The following is an 18,685-nucleotide window of genomic DNA, read 5'->3' on the forward strand; positions in this document are numbered from 1 at the left end:
CGGAGGGGGCCGCATCCCGGAGGCGTCCCTAGTTAAGGCTGCCCCTGTGGGTGTGGGCACCGTGATCCTTTGCTGTATGGTTGCCTGCACGTAAGGAGGTGCCCCTTTAAACTACAAAAGCAATGTGCTCATTGTAGAGTTTTTGTGAACTGTAGACCCCGAAATCACACTGCTTAGTAAAACCAGATTTCAATACGCTGTTTTTCCAGATTTGCAATGAATTTACGCTTTATAAAAAAACACATTGACAAGTGGCCCTCTATCTTACTGGCTTTGGGAGTATCTCTGAAGGTGCCCGAGAAACTCACATATATGCTTCCTATTTTGTGTTCCATTTGTCCATTTTTATAAAACTAAACATGTTATTTTCACACCTTAACACCTTAGTCAACACTTAACCCACACTGCCAAAAATGTCTTTTCTTGACATTTCTTCGTGGTCCCAAATTCTTCACGAACAAAGGCCCCTCTGCTCTAGGGACGAGGTAAATAATGGAGTGGGAGCGTTAAGAAAACCTCACTTCTCTTAAATTTCCTTCTTGAACGACATGGTTGATGCGACTACCGAGGATCGCTTCCCTTTTTGTAAGAAAATGGGATTGGGGTAAAACGATCTCTTTTAAGTGCCGACATTTCGGCCCACGCATCTGAGCAAGTTCCAGATGTTAAAGGGGTAGGACTGAAAAGGATAGCAGGATAAACGCTCCTGTGTGGATGAAGACCAAGGAAAACACGGACCCTGCACTCAAGCCTTTTCAGATTCTTCTCCGAAAATTCTTGGTTAGGCGGTGCCTCGGACACCTTTGCTCCGCGGTGATTGGCTCGTGGTGGGGGCCTCGCGCTTGTCCAATATGGCGGCGCCCAGTGGCGGTGTGAGCTGTGAGGAGTTCGCCGAGTTCCAGGTGATGGGGTTTTCCTCATATAGCAGGCGTGACCCTCCCTTTGTCCCTGGACCCTGTTTCTTCTCTGGTCTGGGAGGGAGTGCGGACCAGTTGTGGATGAAGCGGGCACTTCAGGCTCCATTTTCGAGCCATTGGAGGTCATGGGGGCGCAGGCGTGGCCTTAGGGAGCAAGGCTCTTAGTGGGGGTCACGGTGCCCCCGCCGCTCCCGCCGCTGCCGCCGCTGCCCGGGCCGTGAGTACCCGCACCGGGAAAGTCGGGTGTCCCTGCGGTGGCGAACCCGAGCTCGGGCCTGGTGAGTAGGGATTGTAACTACCTCTCCTGAACTCAGTTCGCAGCCTCTACCATTCCCCTCCTACTCTAAGTTGAGCATTTATAGGAGAGAAGAAAGTGAGGAAGAGTGTATTTACTTGATAAAAAATTTGGCACAAGTTTTACTATTTGATGGGGCGAAATGTTTGTACCCTTGGTGGGGCGATTAATGCTCTTGCTACTGCCTTCCAAACCATTAGAGAAAATGTAGCATTTATGAAAAAGGCTGTATCTTTTATATATTCAAACACCAGAGGTCTAAGACTAGTTTATCAGCACATAAAGAACAGGGGTTTGGATTTTGACCAAGTTGCTATGAAAGTTATCTGTTCCAATGTAGGCATAAATGTGCTGCTGTTTAGGTCGAGTTGAATTTAAATATAATGACTTTACAAATGTATTTTTAACTAAAGATTTGAAAAATCATTTCATCTATCATTAACGCATAAGCTTTGTGCTTTGAGCCATCTTTTAAGGAGTGGTGTTCTTGAAGATAACCTCAACAGACTGAATTATTTGACAAACGTGATGTGGAAGATGTTTACGTGGGATCTTGCCACTATCACTTGTACTCTTCTGCTCCTCAGGTTAGATCAGCATGACAGCAGCCAACTTCAAATGTGAGCAAAGTGCCCAACAAATTCATATACTTGCAGAAGTCTTAAGAAAGAAAAAAGACTTTTGGATTCTAAAGAATATGGCCTGTTTAAGGTTTACTGGCCCATTGGTGGTCATGGTTTTGTCACAGTAGTACTATGATTTAACTTGAGTTAATGAGCTCGGATAATTGAACAATGATAGCCTTAAGGTTTATTGAAAAGAGGCCAGGCCAGGGAATTTAGCTGTTCTGGGTTCTAGTACTGCTTCTGGCATTAATGCTTTGGAGCATTAAGCTAATCACATAACCCCTTTTGAATTGACTTTTGAATCTGTATGTTTTCTTGGTCAATTTGTGAGAGAGAGAGAGCGTATGCCATTGTAGCTAGTCATCAGATAGGCAGTCAGTTACGCTTTGTGAATGATACACATGACTTAATGGCAGCACTTGTGCCTGCATTAACCTTCATTTGCTCTCAGTCTGGGAGGGTTGCCCAGCACTTTCTGTAAGAATCTCTCTGAGTAGTTTAAAGAGCTCTGGCACTTTTTGCACTGTAAGGAAATGTGTGCCTAGCGAGGTGATTTATAGTGTTTTTCCTTCTTTGCAGTCTTGAAAGAAATTCCTTTCTGGATCTTTCCCTCCTTTCCCCACTTATCTTTAGCTTTTCTAGTATCTTTTCGGTGACATTTAAAAATAGTTTATTCTCAGCAATCCCTGAACAAGTAAGTACATGATCAGTTTGGAGACTGCCATATTTTCTCAAATTCAACACTGCCCAATAGAACTTTCTGTGATGGTGGAAATTGATGCTGTCTAATATGGTAGCCACTAGCAACATGTATCTCTTAAACATTTGAAATGTGGCTGGTGCAGCTGAAGAACTAAGTTTTAAATTTTATTGAATTTTAATTAAAATAACCTCATATGGCTAGTGTCTACCATATTAAAAGCCAGGTTCTAAATCAGATACTGGTAATTCTGTAGTACACAGAGAAGAATTGATGTATTTGAATATCTACATTTGTAGGTTCCATTGGTAAGATTGAAACTGATAGATTCATTACCTAGTTAATGCAGATAACTGTAAGGAACTTAACCATATGTTCAAATTGTTTTATTGGAGGGATATTTGGCTATATAGTTAATGATCAAACTCCAAACTCTTTAAAGTTCAGAGTAAATAAAAAGCAGAGAATGTCAAACTACATAATCTTCCACCTGGATTGCTGTATCAATCTCTCCTGACTGATCTCTTTGCATCTACTCTTGTTCCTTTCTAATCCATTTTCCACATTTTAATATACTAAGCGATCATTTCAGAATACAGATCTGATCATGTAACCCCACTGTACTTAAACAATTCATTAATTCTCCATTGCCCTCAGGGAAAAGACAAAAATCCTAAAATGAGGGTCTCATGGTACACTGTTTTCTCTTACTCTGTATTTAAGCCATTTTAACTTTTCGATCCATTAAACTGGATTTAAATGAGTCTTGTCAGGAGCACCCATAATTTCCATCCTGCTAAATCTCAAAGTTATTTTTGCCCACTTGATTTCCCAGTAACATTCAACACAGTTGACTGTTTCCTCCTTGAAACCTTTCTTCTGATGTCTGTGACATCACAGTCTTCCTCCTATACTTTTAGATGCTAGAGTTCCTTTTTGGTCATTAACCTCCCTCATTTACAGTCACCTTGATCGCTGTTTCTGGCTTCCAGTAACATCAATTTGTTAATACAAACTGAGCCCAGTTCACTGTCAGACTGGTATATTCAACTTTCTACTTAGACATCTGATATGTATCTCAAATTTAACATATCCCAAACAGAACTTAAAAAAAAAAACCAGAAAACTTTTCATTATGCAAAATTTCAAATATTCACAAAAGAAGAGATAGTACCACAAGTCCACATATACCCATCCCTCAGCTCTGCAATCAATTCATGGACACTCTTGTTTCATTTATATACTACCATTCACCCCATCCTAACCAGATTATTTTGAAGCACGTCCCAGATATTTTTTTAGTAAATATGTCAATCTGTATCCCTAAAATATTACAATTTTAAACACAGTACCAGTATCACATAAAATTAACAATAACCCTAAATATCACCAAACATCCTGTGAATCAGAATAGAACTCTTAATCTTCCCACTCCTTCCAGTTGTTTTCCTTCCACAGTCTCTCCCCACCATTAATTACTGATTTTACCATCCCTTCCATTGCTCAGGCCTCACACCTAAAAGTCATCCTATTTTCCTGTCATTCCCCCTCACCCCACCAGTTCATCAGCAAATTCTATCAGCTCTGTCTTCAGCTAACTTCTATCAGCTAACTTCTAATTCTACTGCTACCTCTCAACCTATATCTTGCCTAGACCACCATAGTAGTCTGCTAAATGGTCACCTGTTTGCATTCTCCTCACTATAGTTAGTCCATTCTTCATTTAGCAGCTGAAGTTACCATTTAAAAAGCTAATCGTGTTCTATCATTCTCTCTCCTTTAGAGTTGAGTCCTTAATTGTCCCCATGGTCTCTATTGTCCTTTGCTCTCTTGTTTCCTGTGACTCACCTGATACCACTTTTCCCCTTATTCACTCCCAGCCCACTTGCCATCTTTTAGTTCTTCAAAAACCCCAAAGTTTATTTTTGCCTCATTATTTTTGACTTATTCCCCCAGAAGTTCTTTTAGTTGGCTCATCTACTATCTGAAGTATAAGTCCCTCGGCCACACCTAGTCACTGTTCATCCCATTACTCTAGTTTGTTGTCTTTTTCATGATACTTTTCAGGACTGAAATCATCTTGGTTTATTGGGGGTACTTGTTTTTTGTCTGTCTTCCCTTGTAGAATTTTGCTCCATAAGAGCAAGGACCTTTTCTGTTTTACTCACCACTGTAGCCTTGGTGTTTAGAATGGTGCCTGACACATACTAGACATTGCTAAATATTTTGTGAATGAAGAGTGAGTTAATCAGTGAGTGAACTGACTTAATCAATGAGTGAACTGGGTGGTACTCTAAGTGCTGCCTGTGCTTAAAGAAAGATTGCTGAGGACTCTACTCAGCCAAAGAGAGCTTTATCTAAAAGGTATAACTTCATACTTGGCCTCAAAAGATCAGTTTGATTTGGATAAGGAAAAAAGACTAAGATTTTAAAAGAGGCTTTTTAAATTTTTTAATGGACAAGTTGTGAGGTAAAGTTGGCAAGGAAGGCCCTTGTCTGCTCTTTTTGACTCTCAATCATGCTGCCACTATTTGTTTGGAATTTGCCACTTATTACCATTGTATTCACCACTGTTCACAAAATATTATTGGTGGTTGCCTAGTGAATGTGTTGGGATTATACCCTAAGAATTCCATTTTACAGAGAATGATGATACTACTGACAAAAACAAGAAGAGGGAACAAGATAATGAAGTTGATTTTAAGCCTGCCATTTGCCTGTGTTTTCTATTAGACTATATCCTTCTATAAGCTGTTTTATTTCTAGATTAAGATGTAGAAAAGGCCATTATGTTACTCAGGAAGATTAATAGATAGAAACAGAACCCAGACTGCAGATTTAGACTGAATGGCCTAAATGGTTCTACTTGGAAACACCTTAAATGTTCATGCCTGGGGAAGTCGCCAAATAAGTTGTGATACCCCCACAGGATAGAATATTTATGCAAATATTAAAAATGTCTTAAAGGTATTTTTAGTAACAAGGGAAAAGTGCTCATGATAGTATTGTCCTAAAGCAGGACTTCACAGTGTTACATAGTACTTTGATTTTGTAAAAATATTCATAGATGTGTATAGAAAAAAACCAAAGGGGCATCTTATATTAATAATGGTTAACTATGGACGATTTTTACTTAAAGTCCTTTTCTAATTTCTAAAGTGATTATGTAGTGCTTTAATTATAATAAAAGTTTTTATTTTAACAAATGGATGAAGAAAGAAATGAAGGAGTTGGTTTCAGTGACGGATTTCAATCTGCCAAAAAGGAAAGAAATAGGTTGGTATGTTGAGGGAGATAGAGGATCAAACAAAGTTGCTTTTGCTATAAATTAATATTGAATGTTAACTTATTGGATGTTTTCAGTAATCATATTCCTAGTATTCCATACTTTTATTTTCTTGATGATTTTTGCAGTGGTCATGTTTTGTTTTGTGGGGCAGAGGTTAGGGGGAGAGAATTTAAGAAACACTTAAAAAAGAAAGAGAAAGGTATACTGCCAGGAATAATTTCTAGAGTTTATGTTATGTCGAGACAATGTAGCTGATGCCCCCAGCCTTTCTCTCTGGGACTGGTGAAGGAAGTACCCTAATCAGTGGGCGGAAGGGATCCTGCTGTGTGGGTGGACCCATCAGAGTCTTTCTAAGTCCCCTGCCCTTTGGTATTACTTTTCTTTCGGTTGTTTTCTTTTCTTCATTTATTTATTTTTTCTTTAAATGCTTCTTTTTGTCACGTAACTTTCCATTCAGGTTATTATTCTTTTATTTTAAATATATATAGGAATTACTCAAGGTGATGAGGACGATTGATGACAGAATAGTACATGAATTAAACACTACGGTTCCAACAGCTTCCTTTGCAGGGAAAATTGATGCCAGCCAAACCTGTAAACAACTTTATGAGTCTGTAAGTGTATCTTTTGAGTCTTTTGTGCTTCTTTTATGCCTTTCTTTGCAGGCAAAATAAGAAATGAACATACAATTAAGCTGCAGATAAAAGAATATCTCCATGTTTTCTTGCCCACTCCTGAGTGTGTGTGTAAGTTTTGATCTGGTTTCTACAAATTAAAGAAAATGTGAGATCGTATGCACACTGCTGCAAAGAGACAGTTCTGAGAACAAGAGCAATTGTTGTTTTGTTGCTCTTACTGGCAGCCTTTAACTTGAGGAAACATTATGCACCAAGGAATGAAGGAGAGAGCAAAACAGTCAAGGAATGGAGTGAAACAAGGGCTTTGAATGAATAACCCTAGGAAGCCAGACAGCAGACAGAAGGAAGATAAAACCCTTCACACTTTCTCCATCTTTTTTCCCTCACTCATCAGGAAGGGGAAAAAAGCATCTGGCAGTTGGGAGAGAAAGAAAGCCACAAATAGTCTTTTCCTGAAGCTTTGGTTTCTCAAGTGTATATTTTGTCATTGCCTCTTAAAGATACCCTTTATTTCTCTTAATTGCCAGATGCAAGGGAAATATTGATGTAGCTAAGTATTTTTTATAGTTTACTTGTATCTTTTCATTAACTTGGAAGCTACTGTTCAAAATGGCATTTGCTTTTTTAGGCTCTACCACAAGATTGCTATTTGCATTTATAGTCTTATAAGGAAGGTATTACAAAACCCAAAGTTATGAAAAACAGTTTTGGATGTGCTTATTCATATCAATTAAATTGAAAGCATTAATTTCTGATATTTGTGTTCTGCTTTTATATGAAAGTACAGTATTTTATTGAATGGTAAGGTAATTCTTGTGGCTTGAGAAAATTGTTGTGGGCTTTAATGAGTAGAATCCAGTATTGGAAGTAGGTAGCATGGGTCCAAGTCCTAATATATTGTGAAGTTGTTTTGACATTTCATAAAGTTTCTTTGGATAGCTCCATTTAAAGAACTAGAAATTTCTGATCATATTAGTGACCACCCCGCCCCCCACCACTGTCCATATAATCTCTGTAATCTGTTCAGTTGTTTCCATTTACAATCTTTATGAACCTAAAGGTTTATAGTGCTTAAGGACATGGATTTAGATCTAGATTAAATCCCTACTTCCTAGCTGGGTAATGTTGAACATGTTATATAACCTTTTGCCTCAGTTTCCTTATTTGTAAAGTGGAATCATAATAGTACTTACTTCACAGGTTTGTTAGAGGACTTAGTTAGGATCTTAGCAAGATACCCTTATTAGAGCACATGCTTTCAATCTGAAGTTTTTCTAGCTTTATATTGTTTATTCTCTAACATAAAAGTCAATACTGAGTTAATACAGAGGACTGGGCTTGCTATACTAAACGATTTAATATAAATGCTTCCTGCTTCTCTTACAGTTGTTACTATTTATCCCTTTGTTGAGCCAGGATAACCTTGCATAGTAATTTGGAACCTTTCTGTTTGGTATATTCTAGTGTATCTGCTTGGGTGTTGTGGTCTGTATTCTGTAGGGATGCAGCAACGTGAACACCATGTAAAGGATTGTTCATCCAGTAGCTTTGTGCCAAGGATCTGGCCTGCAGAAGAGTGCCCATGCTAATGAGTACCACTGAGTCCCCTTAAAAACTGTCTTAGTTAGGAAGTGGAACTCTGAAATACCCAAGTTGTTTATGGTCACTGTGACTTATTTTAGCCCCTTTCCTTCCATAACCAATGAAGGAATATTTGTACTCTCTTAATGATAGGAGTACAAATCATAGGAGATGATCAGCAAGTTATGTGAAGCACTGATTTCAGAATTTCTAAATCTTAAAAGTATACTCTTCATAAAAATAATTTTAGCAAGATACCCTTATTAGAGCACGTGCTTTCAATCTAAAGTTTTTCTAGCTTTATATTGTTTATTCTCTAACATAAAAGTCAATACTGAACAATAAAAAGTCTGAACTTGGGACAGTGCTTTACAAATGCAAAGCTCTTATTAGTGTCATAGTGCTTTTGGGGTAATTCTTAGAGGTATCTCTTTAATATAATGAACTTCTGGACTGTATGTTTAAATAGTATGCTTCACCTTGTATCTTTTTATCAGAAGTTCTACAGGAAGATTTAAAACGATGCAATGATGAACAATTTTCGTTTTTTTAATGGTAGTTAAATGAAGGGTCATTGTCAGGATTCTCAAATGATTTTTGGGAAATTAGAGTTTAGTTTAATTTAGAAGCAACCCTGTTCTAGAACGAAAACACCAAAAACACTGTAATCAGGAAAACTGTTGGCATTATGTTTCCCTTAAAGGCAAAAAAGCATTGTTTTAAAATAATGACTAAAAGATAGTAGGTGAAAATTTTAGACTAAAAGAAGTTCTCAAAGTTCTGGTAAAAAAAACCTGGAAAGTCTTAGATATGCTCCCTTGAAACTAGGTTTCAGTCATTCCCTTCCACATTCCAAATGCTTTCATTTCAAAATTGCTTGCCCCAAATCAAAGGAAGTATGGTTATGATATAGTTGTCATTCACAATTTTTCTTCTCTAACCAAAAGCCTTGCCTTTTACCTTACCTAGTTTCTTAATGAATTTTATCTTAGTTCCTTTGATAGCACTTTATGTATCAGGAACAATTCTCATGTGAGCAAGTCTTTAAGATCTGAATTACTAATGAGCTAATACACCTGGTTTAGTGCTTTATTTTTCTCTGATAAGTTCATGTCACACACAGTTATCTATTGCTAGTTATCAAGCGTCCTCATTTCTTTGACGTACATGTACAGAAATCTATACATACTCCTCTTGTATATGGCTCTTAATTCTGAATTTTACTGAAGGATGTCCATGAAAACCCGACTACAGTAATTGATAATACAGACTACAAGATGATTTGTGGAGTAATTTCTGTCCACATGAGAATGGGTTCATAGTGGGGCTAATCTGAAGGGAAAGCAGGTTTAAGGGCAGGAGGGTGGTCTGCAGCTAGAAGTGCATCCACACGAAGGGGGCCAAGTTAAAGAGGGAACTAGTGGAGGAAAGTCCAACCGAGGAAGGAAACTGTGGTGAGAGACTGAAAGGAAAATACCAAACATTTTCATAGAATGTACACAATTTGAGTTTGATTTTAAAATGTAGATAGAAAAATGAGAATGTTGTGATATATTTCTAGTTGCTGCTAATGCTGTTTAATCAGTTGCTGGGCTGGGGGTGGGGGATGGTTAGAAAAAATATCAAAGTGACTGAATAGCATCTGACATCTGAGCTGTGTATTGAGTTATGTTGCCCCTAGATTTTAGATATCTAGGGAGGATATCAGGGATATTTTCTCATAATCCAGAGTTGATGCTCATTATTTAGCCAGTCTCATACAGCTACAGGAGAGCCTCTTAATTCTAAGGATGGTTCTGTTCTTTCTCTGTTTTGGGTAAACAAAGAGATTTGCGTAAATTGCTGCCCTCAGTGGCTCCTTTAATTCTTTGTAGTTATAACTGAAGCAGCGTATTAGCCAATGAAATATGGGCCTTGAGGCTGTTCTTGTGAATCCTGAAAAAAATTATCATATTGGAGAAATTTTCTATAGGTGGGGTTAATGTCTATTAGGCAGTTTAATTTCTTTCTGTTCATATAGGTAAGATTTATAATTGATGCGTGTTTAGTATCACACTCTAGTAATGCAAGGGTTTTTTTCTTTCCTGGCATATAGTAAGTAGACCAGTAGTTCTTAACCATAGCGTCCTGATATAATCATTTAAGAGAGATATTTCAAATAACTTACGAAGAATGCTTATAGAATGTTTAAGTTAGTCCTGCATTTTATGTGAATGTAAGTATAATGGTTAGGTTATGTCTCTTATAAAGATCACACGTAATAGTAGGATATTCTCTAGAGGGAAGAAGGAATACCAACGTGATTACACAGAGCAAGTAACAGTTAAATTTTAGTTGGAAGTGGACCACCATTGTTTATGTGCCATTATATAATGGCAGTTACATACTATTTTAGTGTTTTGCTTTTCCTCTTCCCAAAATTTCTGGGATGTTATCACAGTTTGGCTATGATCATGGGAGTTTGGAACATGGCCATCAGACCTTGTGAATCAAGGCAGAAAATTAGATGCAAAGTATTGTATTGGACTTGTTGCGTTAAGATGAAGTTTAGTAGAGAATTGTTTGTTGGATAGCCTTTCAGTCAGCACACACTATTGATGGAATCAATAATCTGTACTTCATACGTGATTTTTCCTTAATACTTCAACTGTAAAATCTTGAAAAGGGCTCTGTCTTACATAGGTAAATTTACCATTCTTTGTTTTTCTTTATTGTGTCGAAGAGCTTATCTTCTTGCACTTGGTTGCAACATGAAAGTACAGAAAAAGAGAGGAAGAATAGCCATAGGAAGTGGCCCAGAAGGTGTGTGAGGCTGGGTATAGGGTAGAAGAACATATGGGTGGAATAGTGGGAGGAAAAGGGATGTAGGGAGAAGACTGAAATGAAAAGCCCAGGGCGGGGAATGCAGGAGGAGTGGGCTCTCCTGGGAGAAAGACGACCCTGACCTCTTACCTTCCCTGGTGCTTCTGTTTGATCTGTTTTCAGGTGATGTAGCTGATTCAGCACAATCTTCTGTAGATTGGAATATAAAAAATGTTTTAGAAATTGTTACATTTCTGTAGTCTAAAGATTTTTTAAAAACACTAAAGTGCAATAAATTAGTATGACTTTTTTCTTTTCATTCTTTTGTTCTTTTAGTTGATGGAGGCTCATGCCAGTAGGGACAGAGTCATAAAAAATTGTATAGCTCAGACCTCATCAGTAGTAAAACACCTCCGAGAAGAGAGAGAAAAGAATTTGGATGATTTAACGTTATTAAAGCAACTTAGAAAAGAACAGACAAAGGTAAGTTAAAGATTTACATTTTGAGCCAAAGTTTTTCCATACTTTGCCTTGAAAATAAAGGCAGTATTTAATATGAAAAATTTAGAGTAAGATATTATCATCACTTTAAAGAATAGTGACCAGGAGATAAATACTTCATTTATAGTAGGCTTTATTTTATTACTTTCAGATATTCATTGGTACACTAATGTGCATTTCATGAACAAAAGAACTATAGTAGCTTTAGCTAAAAAAATCATATAATCGTATTTCTATTCCTTTATGTATTCTACTGATGAAAGGATTAATATAGATTAATATCACATAGAAAGTCACATCTATGTTGTGAAGCTTAACTTGGGAAAAAACATTTCTAATATATTTTTTAATATATTACATTTAAAAAATAATTTATATTTTTAATATATTTACATACATTTAAAAACTTTACATTTCTGTGGAAGTAAATATTTTCATCTGTAGAAATCTGCTGAAGTGTAATGTAGATATTTAAATTCAGGATATTGCTCTCATCAGCCATAAAAAAATATAGTACTATTTAAATATAACCAGAGACACTGGAACCTCATCATAACTTATTTCTCTCTGGTGGAAGTCACTGTGGGTCTTTGGCTCATTTTGTGCATTCCTTTGTTTCCACTTTATCTCCCATCCCTACAGTTTTTGCTTTTAAGAAAACAGCAAGTGTCCACTGAATGATTCTCCTTATTTTCACAGCCAGCTGTAATGTAGATAGGGTGTGGACCTCTGAGTACAGTTAATGAAGCAGAACTGTTTCTTTATAGCCCTTAAATGTAATATGTCAAGAAAACAGTTGATCCATGCACCATATTTTATTATGTGGAATGCATTGCTTGCTATATTCTTTCTTGAGCAGTGGGTGCTTAATGGGTAACTTTTTATTTTGATATAATTTCAGACTTACAGAAAAGTTTCTGTAATAGTACAAGTAACTCCTGTGTACCCTTTACCTGTATTCACCTGTTGTTTACCTTCTGTCCCACCTGCTTTGCCAGTCACTCTCCCCACCCTCTCTTCTAACGCCCCTCCCTCTCTTGTTGCCTGACTTCTTCTGTGCCCCCACACACACTGTTTTTACCCTGAACCATTTTGAGAGTATATTGGGCACATTGTGCCCCTTTACCCCCACGTATGTTGGTTATTTCCTAAGCACAGGGGGCTCTTCTACATGACTACCATACAGTTACTAGAATCACACCTGTATTTCAAGCTGGCACAGTGGGTGACTTTACTGATCCTTGCGTGCCAAGTGACTGAAAATCCATTGTGGGATGGAATCCTATTTTTCATACTGAACAGTTATCAAGTTTGCCCTTTGTTTAGTGGATACAGCCAAACTTTGAAAAGGGGCCCTTGTCATCTTGCAAGCCTTTGTTCTTACAGCTGCACACAGATGAGTGTGTACTTTCTCAGTTGTCCCACTGACACACTATGTCCCGCTGGGTAGAGGGCTCGTCCACTGTTTTTGCTGCTCTGTCTGTGACTCCTGCTTCAGCCCTGTATTCCATGCCTGCCTATTCATCAGGCAGTGGTGGGTTTCTTAGATGGTGAACTTATGCTCTAATGGTCATCTTATCCTACCCTCCCCGTTTATGAAAGCTGATAGATCATTTATGTAAAGCTGGTTAAAATCTAGTATTTTGGGATTTTGTGTTTTAAAAGACTCTTAAAGTTATTGACAAAGGAAACTGCAGGGCAGGGCTGTTAAATGAGACTGAAAAATCACTATTTGCAAATTAAGTCAAACAAAGAAGAGAGTGACTCTTGTTAAAGGAGAGCAAAGTCCAGAGGGCGCTGAGTAGGAATGACCACTGCAGGCGATTGAGTCCTCCCTCATTTCTGCCCCAAGCCTTTAGGGCCCAGAGAGACTCCCCAGGACGACTGCCACAGGAGGAGTTTGAGAAAGCAGTCAGTGGCTGGGACAGGTAGCTGCCTAGCTTATAGCTTATAGGACTAGAGCATATCCATGAGTCGTACTTAAGCAAATAAGCAACCTTGAATTTTTTTTTTTTGAGTTTCCTATAAAGATTGTGGAATCATAAAGACAGCTCTTGGAGCTGTTCCAGCTCTACCTCTTCATTTTCTATATGAGGAAACTAAGACCCAGGGATGCTGACATCCCCAAAGTCACAAGCTGGTAACCAGTCAACTGGGATTTTAACTCCTCTCTTCTGACTCTGTATTCATTGTTTTCACATTAAGCTGTGACTAATATTCAAATTCTGATTACTTTATTGAACTTATTTTTATATACACAGACAGCAGTCTGAAAGTCCCCACTTCTTTGAATACTTAACTTAGAAAAAAGCACATTTCCTCCTGAAACTATATAACTGCTGTCACCTGTTAGTAGCCTTTGAGAGGAAATTTACCTGTTTAAGACCCAGAGCCTCAAAAACAGTCATCTCAACAGCAGCATTTTGTTGGTGGCACTGAAATTATACTAGAAGTTGGCTGTAATAACATCTGTAATGCTCAGGAAGCAAAAAATGTGGGTTCTAAAGGCAGGTAGCTGCAAGGAAATAAATCCATCTACCACTTGGTGGCTTTGTAACCTTGTAAATTAACTGTTCTAAAACTTTTGAGTTTTAGTTTGTGAAATGGAGTTGATATGTTAATAACTTATGTTTTCTGTTCTGGTGAGGATTAAATTCTGTAATGTGTGTAGAGCTAGCATATTGGCTGATATGAAGTAGTAGTTCCTTTCCTTTTTGAGTCTCTGGGATCCCGTATTTATTGCATTAATCTTTACAGTATCCCCCAATTACTGGTGTCCACCTTTTGTTTAACCAGTACTTACAGGGGCACGGGGACTCACAGTCTTCTGTGGTAGTGCATTCTCTTTTTGAACAGTTGTAATTGTTCCAAGATTTTCTTACACATTGTGAAAATCTGTCTTCTTGTAATGTGTAATTACTGCTCCTTAAATCTTCTCTCTGGAGCTCTATAGGATAAGTCTATATAGGACATGTCTGTACATGACATCCCTTTAAATATTTGAGGGCAATTATGAAGACTGTTTTGTGGCATGTTGTGACACTGTTTTTTGACTGAAGCTGTTACTTCTTTGGCAGTCAGGCCAGGCTCTGACACTCATGCCCTTCTAGATTAAAGCAATGAAGCTTTAATGGTTTCCGGTCTACAGAGCTGATCAAAGTCTGAGACCAAAGTTACTTTGGTGTAGGCAGGCGGGCATCTTTAGGCCTGTTACTACTTAGTGCCCAGCACAGTACCAGCCGTCAGAAGGGCAGTCCTTCCTTTCCCACAGAGGGAGTCCTGTGGGCCTGTCTACACTCTGACATCAGTTCTGAGTCTAAGAAGGGAGTTTACAAGGAACCATTGGATCGTGACAAGTTCCAGTCTTAATAGTGTTACATCCACATTTCTCAAACCTGCCTAAACTGTACTACTAATTGGTCAGGTTCTTTGGCCTGGATGCCCGACTCATGGTTGCCCAGATCTTGGCTAGCTCACTGGCATTTTGTTCCCAAATCTTCTGGCCTAGTTCTTGACTTTGGCTTAAAGAAACCATCCTGGTTTTAACCTCTTGTCTTTTTCTCCCTAAGTTTGCTGAATATTTTCAAGCCCTCTTCTTCGAACTAGCTAGCTTCTTTTCTAGCAAGTCTCTCTGAACAGATGTAGTTAGGAGTATGATGGGCACTGCTGTTTGGGCCTGTGATGAAATTGGCTGCTTTTCTGATGAAGTCATTAGGCTGGCAGTTATAAAGAAAGCTGGAAAGATATTAACATATTCAACCTCAGATCTCTGGCTGTGCAGTCAAGGCGTGGAACACTCATGCCCTTCTAGACCCCTTGGGCCTTATATGTTCCCCTTCCCATCTCTGTTTTCTTCCTGATTCTTTTTTCTTTATCCGAATCAGTTTGTCACCTCCTTTTCTTTCTTTTTATTCCTTGTATTGTCTTTGCAAATGTGTATTGTAGGATCAATAACTAAAAGTGGAATTACTGAGTTCAAGGACATGTGATTTTACCTTAATAAATCTTACCAAATCGCCCTCCATAGAAACTGCAAGTTTGTACTCATACTCACAATGTGTGCATCTCTTCCCATACCCTCACTAATACTAGGTTCTATCAGACTCACAGACTTCATTTGAAGACATTTTTGTCATATTATGGCTTAATTTGCCTTTCTTTATTCACAAGTAAGATTGTGCATTTAAGAAATACGTTTATCGGCCATTTATACTTAGGTGGACCATGTGGGCATTTGAGTTTTTTTTTTTTTTCTTACAGCTCTCGAGGTGACTAGTATGCAGCAAAGCTTGCAGACCATGCTGTATAAGATTTAACAATTGGTTAAATATGGGGAGGATGGGCTGTGTCAAAGAAGGTTCCAAACTCTAGGTAATAATCATTGGTAGAGATTGCAGAGGCAGCAGCTGGTTTTGTTGGGAAAACATAGAGTTTGATTTTAGTTCTTTAATTTCAGTTTACATAACCTCAGTTTGTTTTCTTACCCTGCTTTCTTGCAGTTGAAATGGATGCAGTCAGAACTGAATGTTGAAGAAGTGGTAAATGACAGGAGCTGGAAGGTATAAAATGCTGTTTCTTAGAGGGAACTAGGAGGGAAAGTGAACTAACAAAGGGAAAGTAAGGGAGGGAGAGTAAGGAGTGCCTCGAGGCTCTTCTGAAGAATAGAGGGCCTTCCTTCATAAGCAAATAAAGGTTTTTACTTTTTCAGGAGGAGGTGGGGATAGTACCCAAATAGAGCCTTCTTCTAAAAATTAGCTTTACAGTCATGTAGTGAAATTTTATGACCTATCATGATAACAGAATTAGAAATATTCTCTGTGTTTCCTAATACTAATTATGGACATATTTGATTCTTAGAGTTTTTACTGATTAACTCAGAATCTTCAAGTAAGTTATTTTTTAAAATTAGCCTTTCTGAGCCCAGTTACTTTGCATACATTTCCACATCATTAGCTACCCTTCACAGTTTTTTACTGTCTAACGTATCTGCTCATGAAACTGTTTTTCTACATAGCTTTACTGGTATCTGATAATAGGGCTATTTTACAGCTTCTAGATTTACGTGCTTCTTATTGCTACCTGCATAATTCTGAATAGGAATTAGATGGGGGGACCAAGATCCCAGGACTTTATATGTAGTCAAAAATGACAGAATTCTCACTAGTTTTTGAAAAGGTGTATTATATACCCCTCTTAAACTTCAGAGATTTCTGAAGGGCAAATCTATTAAATCTGAAAAACTGAACTGAAAATCCTTTGAAATTAATCAGTGGAATGGGGATAAATCCAGAGATGTCAACTGAACCAAAAATTAGAATGTACCAACTTGCAGAGCCATAAATAAAGGTGGTATGATGATTACAACTTGAAAAATTTTGGCAGTATTTTTCCGTTTATATTCTCTGGAGAGATAATATTTATTTTTGGATTAGGTTTGGGAAGGCTACAATGAATATCTTGTTTGAAAAACCCAGTGCAGAAGCTGATGTGTGAAAAATGAGTGAGAAGAGTGAGGCATTTTTGGGTTTGATACTAGTTTTAAAGGAAATATGCTCCATCCACTCTGCAGAAAGCAAGGTTCCCCACTTGTTTTACAAAGAAGAAAATGTATCTATGGTGCAATACACTAGCAAAAGTTACTAGGAAGTCATTTAGGAAAAGGACTTGGAAATGCTCTGCCAAGTCTTAAATCCCATCCCAACCACTGGGTCTTGGCCCCCCTAATCTGAAGCCTCCTTTGATCTGAGCAGTGGAAACTTCAGGAAAATGTCAGGCCTGGGAACCTGACATGGAATGAACTACAAGATGAAAGGACCAGAAAGAGTCTATATACTTTCTACATGTTTTCTTTTAATTGTGAGATACATATGTCAAAGAATATGTAACATGTAGAATTTAAAGAATATTAATAAAATGAACATTTATCTACCACCAAACTTATGAAATTGAGTAGTACTTGTACCTAAAAAGCTTCTTTGTAGATTTTTCTTTGTGTATACACACATTTCCTCCTTTGTCACAGAAGTGGAAGTGAACTGTCCACACTTTATTTTATCCCCTTAATATAGCTTGAAGATCTTTACAAATCAGAACATAAAGAGCTTCCGTATTTTTTTCTATGCCTGCATTTTATTCCATGGAATGGCTATACCAAAATTTTTATTTTAGCAATCTCGTATTGACAGACACTTAGTCATAGAATGTTCTTTTAACATTTATATATTATTTGTTCAGGATTTTAGGAAGCAAGGTAAATAGAACAAAACATGTAAATTTACACAATTTAGCAAAAGACTGGCCTCCTTTCAAGTATATATCTGCTTGTGAGAAGGACCTGGCACTCCTTGGAAAGCAAAGCACAGCAGATAGCTAAATAAAATTTGTGTTATAAAAAGAGGAAAGAGCTTTCTCATAAACTTATTTTAGATATTTTTGTCTAACTGTCCAAAATATGTTCAGAATATAGAACTACAGTGTTGTTAATCTAAATAAGCTAGTTTGTGATTATTTTTTTCTTAGAGTAATTTATATTTTATTAGAATATCAAAATTTTCTTATACATGGATGTCAAGGTCTTCCATGTTCTTAGCACCTGGTAGTCAGTTTGAACTGGTTGAGGAAATTCCTGTTTCCTAAATCTGTTGACCTGGGACAAAAACGGTTACTCCTGAACCATGTCAAATTTAACTTAGTTCCAGCCCTGATTTATATAGGATGACTCAGTGACTTTCATTTCTGTTTAAATATCTTAGGTGTTTAATGAACGCTGCCGAATTCACTTCAAGCCTCCAAAGAATGAATAAGAAGATTAATTTTTTTAAAAGGACTGGGACATCTCATGAGAGCTAAGCATGACAGACATCAACAAGACGGGCTTCCTAGGATGATTTCTGAGCCAACAGTCCAAGACCTTTTGTTGATTTCAGCCCAACTTAGCCAAGACCTCAAATATAAATAATTCTGATAATTATGGAGAAATCAACTGCTGTTTTATACTGATTCTGTAAAAAAAAATGTTTTATAACTATTAAAATAATTTTCTGACTCAGTGTACATATTTACTTGTTTTCCAAGTCTCTACAGTCAGTTCTTGTAAGAGAATCTTTATTCAGTTTCAGTATTTGATTTGATTTGTATTATACCTTTTTGATTTTTACAAGTTTATTGACATGAGCGTGGGCTTTTTTTGGTCACTGATGATTTTACCCATTTATTCCTGTGGGTTTATTGCTCCTAAGTAAAAGGGCAGAATTACAGGCTGGGTGCTATCCAAAGGAGCTTTCTCTGGGTACCTTATCTTGTTTTCATATACAATAACTCATTTGGGGTGCAGTTT

The 18,685-nt window shown here is 37.5% G+C and overlaps 1 protein-coding gene across 3 annotated transcripts; it reads left to right on the forward strand.

The window, feature by feature from the left end:
* The first annotated feature begins 757 nt into the window (after window positions 1–757).
* MIX23 (mitochondrial matrix import factor 23) lies at window positions 758–18,397 on the forward strand. Of its 3 annotated transcripts, none has more exons than XM_017676811.3 (5): window positions 758–902; window positions 6,316–6,441; window positions 11,185–11,331; window positions 15,849–15,908; window positions 18,102–18,397. In XM_017676811.3, exons 1-5 carry the CDS (start codon window positions 852–854, stop codon window positions 18,150–18,152), a joined length of 435 nt encoding a protein of 144 aa, XP_017532300.1. In that variant the 5' UTR covers window positions 758–851; the 3' UTR covers window positions 18,153–18,397. The 3 variants fall into 3 exon arrangements, with proteins under 3 accessions (XP_017532300.1, XP_017532315.1, XP_017532308.1); XM_017676819.3 differs by lacking the exon at window positions 758–902 and adding an exon at window positions 938–1,195; XM_017676826.3 differs by lacking the exon at window positions 6,316–6,441 and having other exon boundaries at window positions 766–902.
* Window positions 18,398–18,685: the final 288 nt, after the last annotated feature.

The sequence above is a fragment of the Manis javanica genome, chromosome 3 (genome assembly GCF_040802235.1).
Source record: "Manis javanica isolate MJ-LG chromosome 3, MJ_LKY, whole genome shotgun sequence".
In the NCBI taxonomy this organism is placed as follows: Eukaryota; Metazoa; Chordata; class Mammalia; order Pholidota; family Manidae; genus Manis; species Manis javanica.